This window comes from Vipera ursinii (assembly GCF_947247035.1).
Source record: "Vipera ursinii genome assembly, chromosome: 5".
NCBI classification, from domain to species: Eukaryota; Metazoa; Chordata; class Lepidosauria; order Squamata; family Viperidae; genus Vipera; species Vipera ursinii.
The window spans coordinates 40,448,669-40,470,765 of record NC_139518.1 but is presented as its reverse complement, the minus strand read 5'-3'; the positions used below and the strand labels follow the sequence as shown (position 1 = coordinate 40,470,765).

The window sequence follows — 22,097 nt, the reverse complement described above, 5'->3', positions numbered from 1 at the left end:
ATAAGGATTAAAAAAGCCAGACCTCTCTGAAATAATGGGAGATCTCTTGGCACCCAAGGATTGTTTGCTTAACATGTTTACTTAGCTGCTGTTGTATGTTTCTGTGCAGGATTCCAGAAACTGGGTAGTCCCTAGCTTTGTATTTGTTTTTACAGCATAAAGTGACAACAAAGTGTTGGAACTAATGTTGAATAGAACTCAGCTTGTTGGTGCCCATAAAGCTCCTTATTAAACATGAAATATTGTGCAGCTCTTAAAAGCATTTATATTGGATACCTGTAACAGGAGCACAAGCAACTTCTGTCTGGATGGATATACCTGTATCAAGAGTCTTGGATTCTGAATACATAAAAGAAACATAAGAACGTAGACATACTTTAACAATGGGCACTTGCCATCAATTGATCAGTATTCATTGCAAAAGTTACAATAGCAATTGCACGTTCTACTTTTATTCCACAAAAGGCTCACAAATATTTAGGCAGAATATAGAACTGCAAGTATTTACTGGTTTGCTTTAGCCTTACAAACACTGCTGCAGAAACAATTTCAGCCCAATCAACTGTGGGGAAGCATAACTTAGCACATTATGAGGCAAAGCAGGACACTGCTGCTTGCTCCTAAACTGGGCACAGCTGCTGACTATGTGGAGAGACAAAAGGAAGTGCCACAACCAAGATTGTGTCTAGCTTGGCCCCATCATGGGAATAGCAGTAGGAGTATTTGGAAAAGGGAAGACTGGGATGGGTGCATGATATTTGTCAGGGCAATGGAGTTCACAGGTGGCAGCTACTCCTCTCCATAACTCCTGATAGAGGTGGAAACTCTACACGTAAAGGTGGGAAAATGAATAGATGGCTGTTTTTTTCTGTTACTGTTTTGATTCCTTTCCCTTCTTCCTGTCAATCTCAGTTTGGTTCAGGGTTTCCTCAAACTTTCTTGTTTTTTCCCTATTCAGAAATTAACTTGCCATTTGCTGCGGTGTAGTAAAAGAAATGCTGAGGTGGCCATTTTAAGACCAACATCAACACGGCGGTGCAGTTGAGCCACAATGATTGTTTAAAAGAATTTAAGAGCAGTCACTGGTAGTTATTTGCATTCAGGCTCCAGTGTGCAAGAAAAGAGGTTTCATTCTTCTCCTCCCCTTTCAGTAGGCCAGTGAAGCCCCCCTTCCCAACAGACAATATTTTTTTATTTTTTTTATTTTATTTTAATCCCATTTATATTAACTGCACAGGAAAAGCTTATCTCCTTTTGTGCTGACACCAACTACCTTCCATACTCCATTTATGTTGCTATTTTGAAAACTGATCTATAGTTGATAAAAAAAGCATTAGAGAAACAGGTGGAATGAATGAATGCCCCTCCCACAGACCTTCTCTTTTATATGAGCACTAAAAAGGAGTTAATTAAAACAAAATCAGAGATATGTGGCTCAAGCCCCTGCATCTGAACCTAATATGTGATTAAAAATGATTATTGAATTATGTGTTCAGTTCACAATTCAAATCACATTAATTTAACTTACCATTACACCGCTGCACAAAAATAGTCCATGAATGCTGAATGTGGATGGTATCTACGAAAAGGTTTTTTAGATGAAAAAGAAATCGGGGGAGAAACACAGCCCAGTGAGGATTAGGGGCCATAGAATGAAACAGCAAATTCAAAGAAAGTAAATAGAACAGAATATCCTAGAAAGAGAGTAATGGAACTCTAAGCAGAAGGTACTATACACTGCATCATTTAGTGGTAGAGCCCATTTATTCTTTTAGGGAAACTAAGCTGCCCATAAAGACAACTCAAAATATTCCATTGTCAGCCATTTCCACACTTGTGAGAACTGAAGCAGCAAAGAAAGCATATGGCTTACCAAGGTTGCTCAGCTGTGAAATACTGGAACTTTGCTGCTGGTTCTCGAGAGAACACTGGCCAACTTTTCTTTTGAAGGACATGAAGAGGTGCTCACAGAGCTCTTCTGGAATATCCACCTCCAGATATGTTCTCATAAAGAGCTGGAACCCCTCATAGTCAATAGGCTAACAGGAAGAGAGAAAAGAAAAAGACACAAGTGTTTTTTTAAATGAATTTTTAAACATTAGAAATCTTACCAGTTACATTTCCTCCTCATTTTAAATTGAGGCTCTCAATTGAGGAGCCTGACGAAGGAAGGATAGAAGGGAAAAAAATCAAGGAAGAAACAAATAAATATAACTGTTAAGATATTGGTTTCTACACAGTGAGCACTTTCTTCACTGAAGAAAGGTTTGTTAGAAAGAAAGAAAAAATGCATTTAAGTTTTAAGAAAATAACTTTATGCACAGAACAGATATTCACTGAGGTCTATCTGGTGATTTTTGAAGAAAGCCCATGGATCATGAACACATTCATCTACAGGTATTCATTAGAGCTACATCTTACCTGTATACCGATATGTAATCTCTTTCCTATGTACTATAATACATGTAATTAGCATTATATTTCAGGAATACAAAGTATACTTAAGTATGCCACAAGGAAGCACAGTAATAAATTTCTTACATGCATATTGAAACCAGGGTTACATGCATATATGCAGAACAACAGTTGCAGCGGTGAAGGCAGAACCTCAATAAGCAACACAACTAAAGTTCTTTGGGCATCGCCACAAAAGGCAAAGCATTTAGCATAAGCTTTTGGAAGTAATCCTGACAAATGTATTGAAATCTTCTTAGTGACATTGGTAGAATGGGCTTGCCTGAAGAAGTATTTGATCTTAGTCCAAGAGGACACACACACACACACACACACACACACACACACACACACACTTCAGATTTACCCAGTTCTGTTCATTGTCCTGCTTGCCATCTGGCAAACAAGGACACCTTGCCTACATTTAATTGCTGGGACTCTTGAGAGCTTTCTACTATGCTGAACTTTGAGGTAACTGATGGAAGACGGACAGTGGTTAACATGAAGCTCACAATTTTCATAGTGACTTTAAAATAAAAGTTGTTTAAAAACAACTGGGGCAGCCATAAGTGAGGAAGCAGAAGAGATCAAAGGTAACAACAGAGCTGAGAAAAACTTGCTCTTGCCAGCTCTTAGTTTTGCATTCTGTGAATTGTTAGCTATAATTCATAATTCTGTAGCAAACCTATTATATTCCCTGCAACATTTAACCAAAGCGATTAACAACAGTTAACAAGCATTGCTGTCACTACTCTATTCAGTTGCCCAAATAACTGGACTAATATGCTATATGCTATGATATCATATAACACTGCAAAAAATTCCACTGACTCTTTATCTTCCTTATCAATTAACTTGTTCCTAAAAAGTTTTCTGATAAAACTCAATTTTTTTAATATTATTTGTGGCTTGGGTGAATAGAGAACAAGTCAGGCCCAATGCCCTGGTACACGGAATTCAGCTTGGAGCATCTTTACCAGCCATGACTTTTCCCCTTGACAATATATTCCATTCTCTTTCAAATAGACATTTTTCTTATTTTTCTTCCTGCAGTATTTTATGGCTACTATAGATTCATTCTAGTTGGGCTGTTTTGAATTTTAAGCATTAGATTTTATTTTCTCCCTAATGATTTATTGCTCTCCAGGATAAGCAATTTTGTTTAGTTTTTTCGGTTTAATAATGTGCAGATTTAAATTTCTTATCATAAATATAAATTTAGATAATTTGAGGGAAATCTTAGTTTATGTCAAAGCAACCATACAAAGCAACAAATAGCACATCACATCAGAGCCTGAGTTGGAAAACAAGTCTTACTTGGTTCAAAGTGTCTTGCTTCTGAGGGAATAAAGAGCAGAGAAAGACAAAGCAAAGTTGAGTGACGAAGCATTGAACAAGAAGCTACTCCATTGGACAAAGACAGTTCAAGTTTCCAGGAAGGATTAGACTGAAGTTCTTCCCCAAGTTTATCACCATAGAAGGCACTTGGGAGAATACATTGTTCTTAAGTATCCCTATTTCAAACTTCACCATCAGATGAAAAGACATGTTCTAGGCAGAAGATTTTGGATGAGATCTTTGGCTTGTGAAATTTGCAAATAGCTGATAGGTAGACAAAAAGTTCTCTAAGGAAGAGCTTTCTGTTCAAAGGATTTAAAGAGATACGTGTGTGTGTGTGTGTGTGTGTGTGTGTGTGTGTGTGTGTGTGTTTCTGTCTGTCTGTCTGTCTCTGTGTTCTATATGTATCTAGGACTGCTACCAAAGAGCTTTGAACAGAATATAGATTATCTCTGTTTATTCTCATTAGCAACTGAGTTTAATTAGGGTTGATAAAAGAGTGTGCTCCTTAAGACCGATTTTCTGACCAGGTGACGAACAACACAGTACCTCTCTTCATTCCAGACTAACACCTGGATCTGATGTGAGGGGAGAGTTTAGAATCTTAACTGGAATTTATACGGTGGAAGGTAGGTTGTATGCCCCTCAGGGACCTTGCCATTGTTCCCTGCCCCTCATTATTTCCCATCAAAGGCATATTTCATACTCTGCCTATTATAGAACTGGATCTGCAACAAACAGAGAAATTTTTCATGAGGTTATTCAGAAAGAAGTCCAATGGGGCTTACTCCCAGGACTGCAATATAAGTGAGTATTAATTTTTTACAATTTAGGAAACTTTGGTCTAACTCCTACATTGCCCAGCATGTAACACTAACATATTATTAAGCATATATTGTGACCTGTGTTACTGGTTGATCTACCTCCAGTTTCAACATATGGTAGAACACCTTTGCTTTAAGTAATTAAGTGCAACAAGGAATAATTTAAGCAATATTTCACTACGTTACATTGAAAACTATTTTTATCAAAATGAAGCAATTTCTTTATCGGATATACTGATTACAGGAACTTATTCTTGGATCTAGTGATTTCTTCAGAACAGACAATATCCACTGATACAAATTTAGTTTACTGTTAGTTTTTATTACCACATGATATTCTTAAAATTAAATATTTGATGTATTTCAAATTGATGTGTGATTTTTCCGATAAAGACTTTTAAGACATTCCTTTTTTGGATCTGCATAACTGATTAAGGCCTCCAACAGAAAAATGATAGAAAAATGTGTATTATAGCTGTTCCTTCTCCTTCACTTCCCTGAGTTCAGTTTAATCTAAAACAATTACAGAGTTCAGATATTGCTGAACTGATAATACTCAAATTTAATATTTATTCATTAGGTTGTAATTCACTTCTATATGTCTTTAGAAAACAGTGGGAATAACTTTTAAAATGTTGTAAATGACATGCATTTTGACTAGATGATTTTATGAAATACTCCTATATTGTATAGGCTTCTCCACCTTGAACATTTAAAAGTCGGTAATGATTTTTAAAAATTAAATGTGCCTTTAAAGATCAGCTTATAATAAGGCAGTTACTTGTTTTCCAATTTTCAAGTACAGCAGTTAAAACTCCGTTGTGTCATCCAATAACCTGTTTCCCCAAAAGTAAGGCCTACCCTGAAAATAAGCCCTAGCTTGATTTTCGGGGGTGGGCCCAATATAATTCCTACCCCCAAAATAACCCCTAGTTTTGGGGTGAGTCACACACCTAAAAATCAAGCTAGGAGGTGGGGGGGCGGGGATTTGCCCCACGCACCCCGCACTCACTTACCTTGCAGGCATGCCTCTACTTGCCAGCCCACTTCTTCTGAAGCATGTTCTGCAGCCAGGCCTACATTTTGCAGTCAGAGGCCTTTCCAAGAAGGCCATTGCAGCCAAGGATCGAGCTATGGATTCAATCTATAGCTTGGTTCTGCAAGAGATCTGCAGCTGAGGACTGAACTATGGATTGAATCCATAGCACAGTACTCGTCTGCAGAGGCCTTCTGGAAAGGCTTGACTGCAAAATGCAGGCTGGAATGCAGCTGCAGCATGAAGCTGCTCCTTCATCCCAAGAAGAAATGGACCAGCTGGATAGGGCTATTGGTACTAGAGGGGAGTAAGACATCCCCCAAAAGTAAGACCTGGTGCCTCTTTTAGAGGCAAAAAACCAACGAACAAACCCTGAACCAGTCTTATTTTTGGGGAAACACAGGTAGCAGAATGTTAGGATTTGTTTCTCACTAAATCCAGTAGAGCTAATTTATAAGCAGAGATGGACTACAGATCTTTAGAAATCCTTATTTATTTATTACTAGGATTTTTATGCTGCTCTACTCTCATGGCCTCTGAGTAGCTTACATTCTCCCTCCACATAAAAAGATTAAAACAAATCAATATTATATCCAATATTTTACTATGAGTAGAACAGCCCTACAAGCAGATGAACTGCACCAATATAGGAACCAGAAAATGAGGATCTTGCAAATTATTACAAATCTTTCTTGAAAGTTCTCTAGAATAAACAGTTTTATAGTTTCTGGAAAATCAACAGGGTGGAAACCAGCCTGATCTTTTCATTAATATTTTGAGAGAATTTCTATACAAAAATGAATTACCCTTCCCTCTCTCACTCCCCTTGACATGCAAAATGTTATCTTTCCTTAGCAAATAACTTGTAATTAAGAAGAACTTAAGGCAGGCACTGGTGGTGCTTGCACTCAGGCTCCCCGTGAATTTCATCTTTCCCTTTCCCATTCAGCAATTTAAAAAATATCACCTCACATCTCACAAGAAAAACTTTCCTTTTTTATGGTGCCAATAAAAATCACTTTATCTCCTCACAACTCTTTTAAAAACTGATGTGACAGATAAAAAGGTTTATTTAGGGAAACATTTAGTTTGGTTGGTTTAGGATCTGAATAATTAAAAAAGCTTACATAAGATTCAATAACCACTTTATCCTAAAAATGTGATTAAGATCCTCTGAGAATTTTGTACACAGAAATCTACACAGCTAGTTTATTTTGTCAATAGGCTTTTAAGAATACAGCTAATGCAAGTTTTCTTACTTGTTCTGGATTATATTTTGACAGAATACCGTCCCCATGGAACTCTTCCAAAACATCTCTCAATTTCTTGGTAGAATCTAGAAAGTGAAACACAGGCCAGTATGATTAAGAGCAGCCTACTTCCAAACAAGTTCTTCATAATCGGTTAAGAAATGATTGTACAGAATAATAGCAACACTTTGAATCAAAATAGTAAAAACTATATATATTTCCTTAATAAGAATATTTGGTTTCTTTTAAATGGCTTAAATTGCATAAATAAATGTGAATCTATTTTCCTAATCCCAGAGTTATTTTGTAAGAAATACATACATCACATTGCAAATTCAAATGCTGTATCTTTTTATTGTGTGTAGAAGGAAAAAAACCCTGCTTTCCTTATGTGTTTTCTATGCCAGCCTTACAGCCATTAAAATCTAGCAGTTAGAACCATTAATTTTTTTTTTTTTTGCAGAAAGCATTTCCAATTTTTCTGAGGGAAGGGCTATCTTCTGTGCAAGCCACATAATGATCCCCATGGGTATTATCAGCTTAATAAAACATTAGAATAAAAGTAAAGAAAGACAAGTTCTAGCCACTGAATGCTGACTAGATGATCTTCATATTTCAGCCTACTGATAGAATTGCTGTGAAGATAGAATAGTGTTTGAAAGCACCATTTTTCCTTCCTCTGTCTGACATAAAATGCTGTTAAGAAGCTCCATCTCTGCATGGGGTATTTAGAATGATTGAAAGTATTATAAAGGCAGACAAGCAGAGGGGACTACATAGTATTAAATACATAACATAAGGAGACAGCACCTCTGCTGAGTGAGGGATCTTCAGGATGCACTATGTCAGATCATGTTCTTCATATCTACAGGAAATGTAGGAAGAAGATTCTGGCCTAAATCCAAGATATTATGCAGATTGAGGCAAACTGCAAATGGGGCTTTTTATCAACCCCAGTCATTTATTTTATTTATTTATTAAATTTGTTTGCCACCCATTTTGCTGCAAGAGGGTGCTATTTAAGCTAGTCAAGTTAGTGCACGAGGTGGAAAAACTGGGTTGTAAGCTGCCAAGAGTTTGATTTTATGATGGGTGGCTATGCACGTTTTAAATAAATAAATAAATAATATACACACATAAGCACCTCAATTTGCGGTCCTTTAACAATTTTGTTGCCTGAGAAACTACTTTACCATTCAGCTCTCCTTGGCTGCTGATATCCTGAAGCCAGCAATGCCTTGGAGCTAGCATTAATAGCATCTTGAGTCATTTAATTTAATATAAGGAGAAAATTATCAAAAGACCTAAAATAGTTATTTATGTATATTTCAGAAATTATAATCTGCCCCAGTTCCAAAGGACTCTGGTAGTATGCCGTAAAAATAAAAACAAACAAGATCAATACAACACAGGCATATAATCCCTAGCAGAAACCAAGATAGATGTCCTTAATGAATCAGCTGAACTTGCTGAAATAAGATGAGTTTAATTAATTTTTGGAACATAGGCAAAATAGGGGCCATATGTACCTAACAGCAAAGAGTATTCCAGAATGTGGAGGCAACCACAGGGAAAACAGTCAATTTATCCATGCCACATGTACTTTGCAATGAGGGAAGACTTTCAGTGGCCTTCTCTAAAGGATTGGAGTGGTCTGTTTTAAAATAGGTTCATTCTTTTTCAGGAAAGGATACTTGGTTATTTAAGAAAGATGGCTTTCCATACTTTATACTGAAGATGTAAACAGATCTGGAGCATCTTAACATATACGATTTGGATGTGAGCTTTTGATAGCTCATTTTAGCCATCATTTATTTATATTTTTATTAATATAGAATTTGTGCATTTATGAGCAATTTGGATATATTAAACTTTAGGTGTTGCAAATATACTTCTGGGGAAAAAGAAAACCCTAAAGAAATACTTTTACTTTCAACACTGATCTGGCTCTTGACTGATGAAAGGACTAATATAATTCTGTCTTATTAGGGTTTAATCAGTGGCTTTATAATGTCATAATGCTTTATAAAAAAGAGAAAGAGGAAGATGATATTTTTCTTTTTTCTCAGATATATATCAATGTATCTTTCCCCCTTTAATGTGCTTTTTACTTATAGCAAATAAAACAATAAAAAATTAAAAATAGGATTTGATAATGGCACAGTTGTAGAAAAATTACACAGCATGTTATTCTGGAAACTGTTTCTTTACCTCTGCTGCTATTACTAATGAAAAATAAGTCTCAGAGCAGATGTAAAAGAGGCAGATTGGAGACAACTTTGTTTTTTGGTGGCAAAAAAGACAAAGTGTTTAAGTATCACATCTCTTCCACATGCTAGGTCTCAGATGTTAATGATTATATTCTACTCCTTTCAATTTTTTAATACCTACTGTCATGCAAGCTTTCTATCTGCAAGGATTACAGTCAGTGACAGTAAATTTGACTTCTTACATGGGCTAATTCACAAAGTTTGTTTACTTTAGGTTTAGCATGATATATGAACCAACCTATTATAACATTATGAGTAAACCATGCCACTTTAAGTTGTAGAGCAGAATTCTAAAGCGACATCGTTTACTCATAGTATTATAATGGGTGTGTTTGTACCTTGGTTTGTGTCACATAATTAATATAGCAGGGAATGATAGTATCTCCTTTTAACTCTGCCATCAGCAATATTTAAGGAGAATTCTTCCATAAAGTGTCTTAATGGAAGTCATTGTTCTCTGCTTCTTAATCCTCCTTAGTGAGCTTTCAGAACTCCAGGAATTGAAATGTCCCAGCAGTCTCACAGTTCAACTGCTCTGGATTAAGAAGTTGGTCCCAAAGGATAAAATAGATTGAAAAACCACAGGAAAATTATTAAAAGAGTCTGCTTTGAGATGTCTACAGGGGCTTCTATCTATAAACTATAGGGATTGCTCAAGATCACATCTCTTCAGGGATAATGAATTTTGTGATGTTTAGGCTAGAGTCTCTGAAAGATTAAATTCATGGTGATAAGTCAGTGGGAACATTCTTTTCTGTACATTCTCAGCACTTAAACTTCACACCAATCTTCCCAAATGGGAGTTTGGGATTCAGTTTCAGCTACATTGGCTGGAGGTCATGTAGTTGAAGTCCAATGACTCTGCAGAGCACAGTTGGGGAAGGTTATCTTATGTAGTTCCATGTAAAATATGTCTTTGGAAAATATATATATAAAGCTGTAGAGTTGCCTTGGTGAGTTCCATAAACTTTAGACATGTAAATATTTTTAACAACTCTTTTTTTCTTCTTCCAAACTGCCAATCTTTAATGATAATCTTCTCTTAATCTTTTCTCTGAATGATGTTTCTTCTTCTATTTACATTGCTAACACTTTGTCCTTAAACACTAGCCAAAGGCAAATGATTTTCTTCCCTTAAATCAACACCAGCAGCCCAAAGGTCCAGAATTTAAAGACTTTCTTACACAGCCAATGACATCACCATTTATAACTGAATAAGGAAGTGATGAGTGATGCACTGTAAGTTACATCACTTTCTCCAGTCTGCCTTGACTCTGAGTAAGCCTAGGTAATCAAGGTCTCCCTTCCTCACTCTCCTCTCCCCTGCCCTTTTCTCTCCTTTCCTCTCCTACCTTCTTTGTGAAATCCCTGCTCTACTAGTGAAGATATGGCTACTTCCTAGACACTCTTGTCCCACCCAATGAGAGCTGAAGATTTATAGAGTTGCTTAGAGTAATATGCTGTAGTTTTGCAGGGGCATCTAAGCCACTGAATTCAACCACTTGCTCAGTACAGGAAACCACATTAAAGCCACCATGACAGTTGGCTTAGACACATCCTGTGAAGAAGAGCCTATCACCTCTCTGAATAATGAGTTTTGCTGACAAATTGAAAACTTGCTTTTATTGTTCAGAATTTTGAAACCATAATTAAATTAATTAATCTGAGTCCTGCATTCTGAGATGATGACACGCTAGGACAGGGGTAGGCAACCTTGGCTCTTTTATGAGTCGTGGACTTCAACTCCCAGAATTCCTAACCCGGCCATGCTGGCTCAGGAATTCTGAGAGTTGAAGTCCACGAGTTATAAAAGAGCCAAGGTTGCCTATCCCTGGGCTAGGTCTCTATGTTGTTCAGTTGACAGTCTTTCAGGTATATAAAGACTGCTTCCTCTCAATCTTTTCTTCTCAAGGCTAAAGATTTTCTGTTCCTTCAATCTGTCACTTGTAGAACACGGGTGTCAAACTTGCCATACCACGTGATGTGTCGCAACGTATCGTGGCTCTTTTTGCATTGCCGGCAGTGGGATGGGCGTGGCTTCAGTATGATGAAACCGGCCCTCAAGCCAGCAGTTTGACAACCATGCTGTAGAAGATTTGGGTTCTAAGGTTCCTATTCAGCCTGTTGCCCTTCTTTGGATCATTTTTAATTTCTGTAGATTTCCCAAGAATGTCTCTTCTTAGCATGATGTGCAGAAATGAACACATCCTCAAAATAGGATTTGACCTAAGCAGAAAAAAATGGAACAATTACTTCCGGTAATTCTCTAGATGCTGTTTTCTCCCATACCTAAATTCTACAAATTGCATTTCCTTTTTAACAGCCAGATTAGTTTGCTTACTCAATTTGTGATCAACTATTATTCCAAGACGCTTTTTTAAGTACTGTACTTCTCTCAAGCCAAATATCCTCTATTTATGTTTGTGAATCTGAGTTTGGTTTTCTAAGTAAATAGCTTTGCATTCTCACTGATAAATTTTGTTCCATTATTTTCAAGGCATTTTTCTAACCTATAAACATTGTGTTTAATTTTAGTTCATCTCTTCTAAATTTTGCTTCATCTGCAGATTATATATATATATAATCAAAGTGAGGTAAGATTATTTTGACAAATACACACCAATTTCTTGTATTTACAATGTTGTTTTTAAGGTACTTACATATCAATTGCTTTATGATCTGCTGTAGAATTTTACTAGGTTATTGATAACTGATTGGTCTGTAATTCCTTGGATTCTTTCTTTTTTTATATTTGAAGATACGGACATCTGATACTTCAGTATCATACGGTATTTTACCCATTCTCTGGGATTTCTCAAAAATAACACATAAAGAACTGACCATCAGAAAGCTCCTTTGTATTCTGGTATGCAATCTGGGCCTCAAAATCAGACTCATTCAGAACAAAGAGATGGTTCCCAACAAACTCAAGCTTCAGTCATGTTTTTCACCCTCTTTTCCACAATTCCTTGATGAAATGCACACTTTATTATTAGAGGAGACAAAACTAACAGGACCTGAGTAGTTTTGGCTCACTTGCTAGCATTTTGCCATCACTGAGCAGCTGATATACATATATACACATAGCCTACAAGACTAATTTATATTATTTAGTCAAGGGTTGCTTTGTAGCCAAATTCTGTCTTACTATGCTCTTCCTAATTATGAAAACAATAACATTTGTTTTTTGTTTTTCATGTGTTCATTAGTAAACCATATGATCTTCTGCCTGTCCAATTCCAATGCATATCAATTTGCTGTTGCCTAAGATGTCAATGTGTCATCAATTCATTTAATCTTTCATTGTGTTGATTTTTTTTCCAATTTCATGCTTCATACATTCCATGTAACAATATCTCTGAAGCTTTGCATTTTGCATTTTAATTTTTTTTTCTAAATTTCAAAAATTATTTCGTTTTCTGTATGACATCAGCAACCTGAAGTCTTGAAGGCTTTAGTCTAGCCATATCATACATTAATACTTCAAAACATCCTCAGCTAAACCTCAGTAGCTTGTTGAACACTATTTAACCAAATCACCCAGTGCCGTATTGTCAACCATTTAATATTTTTTATCTATGTGGTTTTCTTTGTAAAATACTGAAGTGATTTACCTGTCACAACTACGTCCTCGGATAGAAGCAAACATGAAACTCTACCAGGAATGTGTGACAAAACAGAGGTTGCTTTATTCAGCTCCAGTGGAAACAAAGTCAGTGTTCATAGCACATTGCTCCCAACGCTTACATAGCCGTCAGGTACAAGGGCTCTGCCCTTACGCCACAGACCAACATCCGCCCACACATCCATATAAACCCTCCTCCCCCCATACAGTTCCTTTTGCTGCTATCCCCAGATACCATCCCTACGTGCGTGTGTCAACCCGCCTCTCCCCTATCTGGCATGCCACCCCCAACCAGGTAAGTACACCAGGTAACCCCTACCCTTTACCCCAGGAGCCCAACCCCACCGCACCCGGCCACACCAGGGGATCCGCGCCCCAAACCACACTCCGCAAACCCAAGGAAGTCCGGTCCCGCACTCTGGAACAGCTGTTCGGCGGCAGACCTGGCAGGAGGGTCTGGTTGCTCAGCCGCGTCTGCCCGGGTCCCTGGAAGCAGCTGGCAGGCAGCCGAGGACCCAGGTATCACCCGGCAGTCGGCAGGCCTGGCAGGAGGGTCTGTTCATTTGGCCGCGCCTGCCAGCATTCCTGGAAGCAGCTGGCAGGCGGCCGAGGACGCAGGGAGCAGCTGGCACTCGGCAGGCTCTGCTGGATGGTCCATCTGCGCAGACGCAGACGCCGTACGTCCTGGAAGCAGTTGGAGGCTGGCTGATGTAGAAGGACGACCAGGAAGGCCGACGACAGCAGAGGAAACGGGCGAGCGACACAGCCGCCCGGCAGTAGGTCCCAGACGGAGGCTGCTTGAGGCCGGGTAGGAAGAAGGCGCAAGGCTGGCCCGTGAGGCTGCCCCCCCATGGAGTGTCGGGCCCATGGGGCTCGACAGGCGGCTCCCCCTACCAGGGCTCCACCTGGAAGACAAGAGGTTACACATGAATGATCATCCACCTGATCAGAAGGCTCCGCCCGTCCCCCACCTGGCTTCCCCGGATGCTTGTGATGAAATGCCCGGATCAGGCGGGGTGCATGGACATCCATCTCCTTCACCCACGAGGCTTCTGTCATGGGATAACCCTTCCACAATATCAAATATTGTAACCTCCCCCTCTGTACCCTAGAGTCGAGGATCTCCTGTACTTCGAAATGGCTGTCATGTACAGGCCCTGGACCCCCCTCCCCTAGTCCATGGGGTGATACCCTAGCCAGCTTCAGCAGGCTACTGTGAAAGACTGGGTGAATCTTACCCAGAAACCTGGGCAGTCGGAGCCACACTGTCACAGGGTTGATTACTTGTGTCACCTGGAAAGGCCCTAGGAACTTAGGACCAAGTTTTTTACAAGGTACTTGAAGCCGTAGGTATTTAGTGGATAGGTACACTAGGTCCCCCACCCAGAAGGGCTCAAAGGGTCTCCTTTTCTTGTCCACCTGCTCTTTACTCGTCTCTGCAGCCTTCACTACAGCCCTCTTTACTGTCTCCCACACCGCCCCCACCTGTTTCATCCATTGTTTGGGTTGGCAAGGGAGGGGCTCCCCCTGGTCATACTCAGGGATGGGGACGAAGTCATGGCCAGACACCACCCTGAATGGGGAGATCCCTGTGCTGCTATGGACTGTGTTATTACGTGCCACCTCAGCAAACACCAACAGGTCCACCCAATCAGATTGCTGATATGACACATAGCACCGTAGATACCGCTCCACCACGGTGTTTGCACATTCTGCTGCCCCTTTGGTACTTGGATGGTACGCTGAACTGAGGCCTTGGGAGGATCCTATAAAGCGAACAAAGTCACTGTAGAACTGAGCTGTAAACTGCACCCCTTGATCTGAGATGATCCGACAGGGTACTCCATGCAGGTGGTATATGTGGGTGATGAACATCCATGCCAGCCGCCTAGCTGACAGTAACTCCTTGCATGGCATAAAATGCGCCTGTTTGGAGAATAAGTCGATAACTGTCCAAATGACATTATAGCCACGACTCTCCGGCAATTCGACTATGAAGTCCATCGCAATGTCCTGCCAGGGTCTAGTAGGGTCAGCCACAGTTTGGAGTAACCCCAACGGCTTCCCCGCATTAGGTTTCGCAGTTGCACAGATGTGACAACCCCGTACGTGGTCTTCGATCTCCCGTTTCATATGCGGCCACCAAAACTGCCGGCGTGCCAAATGCAAGGTCTTTAAAAACCCAAAATGCCCTCCCTGCTTGGCATGACACTGATACAGCACACTCTGTCTCATCGTCTGGGGTACATAGATCTTATCCTCGTGCCAGGCCAGCCCATCCCGTTTCATCAAAATGTTTGGATGGCCTTGCAACCAGGTATCTCCCTTGAGCGCTTTCTGTAGGTCATGGATTAGGTCATCCGTTGCTATGCGGGCTGCAGCTCCTGCCATCTCTGGTTGGCATGGGGGCATGATCACTTGCACCACTTCCTCCCTTTTGCTGTCGTACTATGGTTGCCATGAAAGCGCGTCAGCCAGAAAGTTCCCCCCCCTGGCATGTACTTCAGGGTAAACCGGAAACGCCGAAAATACTGGGCCCATCTGACATGTTTTGCAGACAAGCGTCTAGGTGACTGTAAAGCCTCTAGATTCTTATGATCAGTCCAAACCTCTAATGGGGCTTTGGCCCCCTCCAGGAGGTGTCGCCATGTCTCAAGAGCCCAACGTACGGCAAAGGCCTCTTTCTCCCAGATTTCCCAGGCCCGTTCGGTGTTTGTCAGCTTCCTGGAAGTGTACGCACATGTTTGTAGGGACCTGTGCCTACTCCATTGTAGAAGGACAGCTCCCACCGCAACATCACTAGTATCCGCCTGCACAACGAATGGTAGTTCGGGGTCTGGGTGGAGCAAAATGGGTTTCCTGGCAAAGAGGACCTTTAAAGACTCAAAAGCCTGTTGACATGCTGTGGACCACGCTAGTTTCTGCCCGGGACGAGGCTTTATCGCTGTTTGCCATGTGCGCAGAAGATCTGGAAGAGGCAAGGCAATCGAGGCAAAGGACGGGATGAATTGCTGATAGAAATTGGCAAACCTCAGAAAGCTTTGTAGCTGGCGACAAGTCCTTGGTGCCTGCCTTTGCAGAACAGCTTCAACCTTCTTGGGGTCCATCTCCACCCCTGCCTCAGATATTCTGTACCCCAAATAGTCCAACTGGGCCCTGTGGAACTCACACTTAGGTAGCTTCATGTACAGTCAAGCCTGCAGCAATTTTCGCAACACCTGTCTGACTAGGACAACATTTTCCTCCATAGTGGTGGTGTATATGAGGATGTCGTCCAAATATACTAGAACTCCGCAGTACAGATGCTCATGCAACACCTGATTAATTAGCTGCATGAATACCGCAGGAGCCCCTTGCAATCCAAATGGCATAACCCTGAATTGGTAGCTGCCGAGTGGACAGTTAAAGGCCGTCTTCCATTCATCGCCGCTCTTAATCCTCACCCTGTAGTACGCCTCCCTCAAGTCTAGTTTTGTAAATATCCTTCCCTTTGCTAAATGGGCTAGCAGGTCTTTCATCAACACCCCTGTACAGGTGTTCCACACAAACACCATTGATGCCTCAGAAGTTGACACATAAACGTAGGGAGCCATCCTTCTTCTCCTTAAACAGGACAGGTGCCGCTATCTGAGAATGAGCCAGTTGGATAAAACCCCTTTCCAAGTTTTTATCGATATACCGTCGCAGTTCCTCCATCTCCCATGGTGTCATAGCGTACATATGGGGTTTGGGTAATTTGACCCCTGGCTCCATTTCAATGGTGCAGTCCATTGGTCGATGAGGTGGCAGGATGTCACATTCTTGTTCATTGAATACATCGGCCAAGTCGGAGTACACCCGTGGGACCTGGACTCCCTGTCCAGACTCTGCTGTACAGGCTCTCTCTCCCTCAGCTTTCCCTTCTGGTCTTATGAGGTCATGAACTGGGGGCTGGGGTCCCGTCCCGATATGTAGGTGACGATAGTCTCCCTCCCACCAAATCGTCGGGCCCCATTTGTTGAGCCAGGTAAGCCCCAGAATCACCGCCTCGGTCATAGAGGGTACTACTATGAAGCGAAGGGTTTCCCAATGCTCCCCCATCTCCATCCAAATAGGCTCCATCACATGGGTAACAGGTGCCCCTCCCAGAAGGGACCCGTCTACCTGCTGGAATCTAAGTGGGGTGGCTAACTGTTCCATCCTAATGCCCACCTCGGACACCACAGTTCAGCTAATGAGACAGCAGGTACTACCCGAGTCAATTAAAGCCCGGTATGCACCCTTCCGTCCCATCTGTGGGCTCACTAACCCAACAGGGATTGTAAAGGGACACACTGGCGCACTCACCATGGGATCCTCATCCAGCTCGTCGGTGCTGTCGTAGATCATCAGTTGATGTCTCCATGCCCGTCTGGGACGACCCCCTGGGCATTTCGCCCAGCATCTGATGTGCGGCTCGTGTCCATTCCACGGGCCTCCTGGATATGGTGCTGCATGTTCCAGGGGTTGTTGGGACTGCTTGGGGCACCGGGACTGGGCACTCTGCCACCCTATGTCGTGGCTGATCACAACGGAAGCACCAGATCAACGACCAAGTTGCCGGACTGGAAGGCTTTGGTGTTACAGCTGGGGGTTTCTGTCCTTCCTCTCTTACCTTCTCAGTGGCTCTTCGGCCTCCAGGCACACTCTCCATTCTTCCCCGGAACTCCTGCAACCCTACGTCCAACTCTATTGTCACCCAGAACCAGTCTTGTAGTCAATTCGGGATGCCGTGGACGATGCATGCCCTGCAAAGAGCCCCATCCAGACCTGCTCTAAAATGGTGGACCAGAAGGCATTCTGGCCATGAGTGTAACTTGCCAGCCACCCAGTGGAACTCACGAACATAGTCAACAATGGGTCTGCTGCGCTGTCGGAGACCTACCACCTCAGCCTCGGCTCTTTGGACCTGGGAGACATCTTTGAATCATGCCTGTAGTGCCTCCAGGAAGAGACCAGCATCACCCAGTTCTCTGGCATGGTCACTGTACAGATCCACTGCCCAGGCTGCGGCTTCGCCCTGCAGGCTCACCATCACTGCCACCACCATCGCCCACTGGGATGAGTAAGCTGGGACATACCTGTCCAGATGGCTGATGGCGTGGCTCAAAAACATAGCCAGGCAGTCGGGATGCCCATCATAGGACATCGGCAATGGTGGCGGACCCCAAACCACACCCGACCCCCATGGACCCATCTGTTGTCCTGGCCCTTGTGGAGTGGTCTCATAATGCCAGGGACCCACTGCCTGCCAGTCCAAGGTGCCGGATGGTCTTGCTGCCTGCTGGGTGGGCCTCTGTCCACTGTTAGCTTAGCATCAGAACCACTTTGTGCTGTTGCTGCTGGGATGTGAGCAGCAGGACCCCTCCCCTGAGACATACCCTGACCGGGCGGAATCTGTAACCGTGGGCTAGCTAGCCGGAAACGAGATGACCCCGAGTGAACAGGCTGGGTCTCAGTATGCGACCACTGCATCGTATCGTGTACAGCCTCTGGAACCGGCCATGGTAAGGGCTCTTGATATCCAATCTCACTGAATCTGTCCCAGAGTATTTCCATAGTCTGCCTGCCCGGCGCTGTGGAGTAACTCTACTCCTCCTCATTGTCGTGGGTGAGACATCGCTCTCTCCACTCCATTAATGGGCCTTTTGGCCATACTGTTTGTCCCTGACTAGGGTTCATATGGCCAAGAGCAGGGCTGAACCACCATTCCCCTTCATGGGTCTGGTCCCCTGCCTCCTGGAAATCATCCACTGTGGCTACCAGTGGTGGGTCCCGTACCTTAGGTCTAACCACTGGCTGAGCTTCTCCCAGCTCTGCCACCTCAATAGGTGCTGAAGCTCCAGCTGGCTCTCCCTCATCAGCCACTGGGGCAGCCCCCTGTGTTCCCTCTGCCATGTTTATGCCTAAGCAAAAAGACAGGTAGAGGTGAACAGCATAAACAAACGGAATGCTGATTTACTGTCATGACTATGTCCTCGGATAGAAGCAAACACGAAACTCCAGCAGGAACGTGTGACAAAACAGAGGTTGCTTTATTCAGCTCCAGTGGAAACAAAGTCAGCGTTCGTAGCACATCGCTCCCAACGCTTACATAGCCATCAAGTACAAGGGCTCCGCCCTCATGCCACAGACCAACATCCGCCCACACATCCATATAAACCCTCCTCCCCCCGTACAGTTCCTTTTGCTGCTATCCCCAGACGCCATCCCTACGCGCGTGTGTCAACCCGCCTCCCCCCTATCCGGCATGCCACCCCCAACCAGGTAAGTACACCAGGTAACCCCTGTTCTGAACCAGCCCTCTTCTCGCACCCCTAATCAAAAGAAGAGTCTGGAAAGCGTCCAAGACCAAAAGGCTTCTGCCAAGTTTTAATTACACTGTTACAAGAATACAAGAGCTTGACTTCTCAAACGGAAAAGTTGCTTTCAGCAACCAGCCCCTCCCCAAACACTTCTTTTATAGAGAGCTCAGGGCGTGGTCTCCCTGTGCCTCCTCCCGAGGAGTCCCATAGCCTTTCTTTGTTTGTCCCTGCTCGTCTGCCTCCTGCGTCGGGCGTCCTTGAACAGGGCCAGCTGTGGGTCATCATCCTCCGCACTCTCGGGCTCACACAGCTGAGAAGAGGTTCCCGGCTGAGGACTCTGCAAAGTCTCCAAATCATCATCAGCCGGTTCGTTTCCCTCCTCCCCCACATCTGAGTCCTCCGATACATCGGACCCGGCTGTCGGACCCACAGGCTGGCCCTGAGTCACAACAACCCCTACCCTTAACCTCAGGTGCCCAACCCCACCGCACCCAGCCACACCAGGGGATCCGCGCCCCAAACCACCCTTCGCAAACCCAAGGAAGTCCAGTCCCACACTCTGGAACAGCTGTTCGGCGGCAAACCTGGCAGGAGGGTCCGGTTGGTCAGCCACATCTGCCTGGGTTCCTGGAAGCAGCCGGCAGGTAGCCGAGGACCCAGGTATCGCCCGGCAGTCAGCAGGCCTGGCAGGAGGGTCCGTTCATTCGGCTGCGCCTGCCAGCATTCCTGAAAGCAGCTGGCAGGCGGCCGAGGATGCAGGGAGCAGCTGGCACTCGGCAGGCTCGGCTGGATGGTCCGTCTGCGCAGCCGCCGTACGTCCTGGAAGCACTTGGAGGCCGGCTGACATAGGATGACCAGGAAGGCCGACGACAGCAGAGGAAACGGGCGAGTGACACGGCCATCCAGCAGTAGGTCCCAGACGGAGGCTGCTCGAGGCCGGGTAGGAAGAAGACGCAAGGCCTTCATACTGTGAAGTATGAAATGATGCCTTGGTCTTTGTTACTAACATGTTATTTTACCTATAGTATCTTCTTTATTACAATTAAACAAGAGTAATTGCTCCTCTTGTGCCTTTCTCTGACTTCAGCAAGGCAAGTCAGAAATTTCCTGATAGGATGGTGTTTGGCAGAATTCATCTCCCAAAGGATGAATTTCTATCACTACTTTCCTTTCTATCACTACTGTTTCATATCCTTTTGAAAATTCTGCAATTATGTTTTGGAAAACCACCCACACCTTCACTGTGGCTATGTAGACTTTAGTAGACACCAAACACAGTACTATTTTTATTCATTCACATATGGTTTCTACAATCAAATTGATTCCCTTGGATTTCTGAATAGCAAAAACCACCTCTCTTTCTATTGCTTCTGCCTGTTTTCAACAAATTATATACTTAGATCATTATATCCCAGTCATGAGAATCATCCTATCATGTATATATTATTCCTATGAATTAATTTCTGGTTTATTCTGATATAAGTGTTTCTCTGGGTGGTAAACGAACAGACTAAAAACAATTATTGGATACAAAAATAAAAAGTCATTGCAGCCAAGAAAACCAGCATAGTCAACAGCACAAACATAGCCAGGAGATGGATGCTTTCACATTATTTGGGGGCCCAAGACTGAGCACAGAACTAGGTCTTTAGAGCCTCACAAAAAGCCAGCAGGGTTGGGGCCATCCAGATCTCCAGAGTGAGAATACTAAGAGTTGAGGCTCACCTTGTTTATTTCCCAGTCTGAGCATTAATGTAGACAATGAAGGCCAATAACTTTATAAGCCAGTGGTCTGAATTTTTTTCACCGAATAATTAACAAGTCCTGTTACAATACCTGTGCCTATGGCACACAAGTCTTTATTTGAACAACTTGCTTCAGACTTGGAGGGAGAACTTTGCTAGGAACCTCCCAGGAAACTCTCTTTCCCCCCCACCCCACAGTTTACTCCCTGGAATCTGGCTGTTTGATATACTGCCTACAATACAGTAGACTAATGAGCATTCTTCTGCTTGGAGGACATTCTCTTGCACTTAACAACTATTCAGAACTTATCCTCTCAGAAAACAGCTTTTCTAATCATTTCCTCTCGTCTTTTCCTCTTGTTAAACTCCCTAAAACACTATGTGTACTGCTTAGATGTACTGTGTGTTCCATGCATACTGTGTTAGTTGCCATGGTATGAACTGTAGCACCTTGTAAAAACAAAACCAAACAAGATTGTACTTCATCTATTATATGATGGAGGTCAATCAGTTAAAATATTATTGCTAACATAAATAATCATCAAGAGAATGATAGGCTTTTGGCTGAAGTAAGTACTTACATTCAGAATATTGCTGCAGCTGAGCAAATTCTGCTGGACTAAGCATGATCCACACCCCATCACTCATCTTTTAAGCTGAGTTGTGAGGAGACGATGTCACCTTTAATCAAAGTCCATGGAAAAGATGCACATTTACATCTAGGAATTCTTCTGGGCCATCATTCCAGTTTGGATCTGCAGGTAGTTACAGATTCTGTATTACTATTGTTAAGAATAGATGTCTACTACAGAACTCAAATCACATTCATCAGGAATACGGATGTGCCCGGTTCTTTAACAGCTAGTTTACTTAGGACTGCCATCAGAAAAGTACTTCATGAAGAATTCCAGTGTATCCAAACCTAGAATTAAAAGGAGAGTGAATTATACAATTATATGCACTTTTTTCAAGATGCTTCTGAAGGTTTGCAAGAAAGTGAAGATAGAACATACTCATTATTTTAGTTAGACATTTTACAAATGTAAAAACACCTACAATGAAAGAGGCTAATTCCAACAGTGTGCATGACTAGAACCAGAGAATCAAGTACAAATTCCTGCTTATTGATGATGTGCTCTCATCTACCTTTAGGTAGTTATCATGTCTTACCTCCTAAGTTGTGGAGAAAAAGATGAGAAGGCTTGAAAAAATAGATATGCAGCCCTAAGCAC

General features: G+C 42.7%; 1 protein-coding gene across 1 annotated transcript in view; it reads right to left on the bottom strand.

Moving 5' to 3' along the window:
• The window catches only part of DGKG (diacylglycerol kinase gamma), a gene marked incomplete at its 3' end in the record, with an annotated part of 87,738 nt that extends 65,976 nt beyond the window's left edge, over positions 1-21,762 (bottom strand). Inside the window, exons 1-5 of the mRNA XM_083365084.1 lie at positions 21,447-21,762; positions 6,912-6,988; positions 3,772-3,792; positions 1,874-2,039; positions 277-339 (exon numbers count right to left, since the gene is read on the bottom strand). Of these exons, the coding sequence (XP_083221210.1) occupies positions 277-339; positions 1,874-2,039; positions 3,772-3,792; positions 6,912-6,988; positions 21,447-21,513 (394 nt within the window). The 5' untranslated portion in view covers positions 21,514-21,762. The remainder of the gene's footprint in view (positions 1-276; positions 340-1,873; positions 2,040-3,771; positions 3,793-6,911; positions 6,989-21,446) is intronic.
• Between the last annotated feature and the right edge of the window lie 335 nt (positions 21,763-22,097).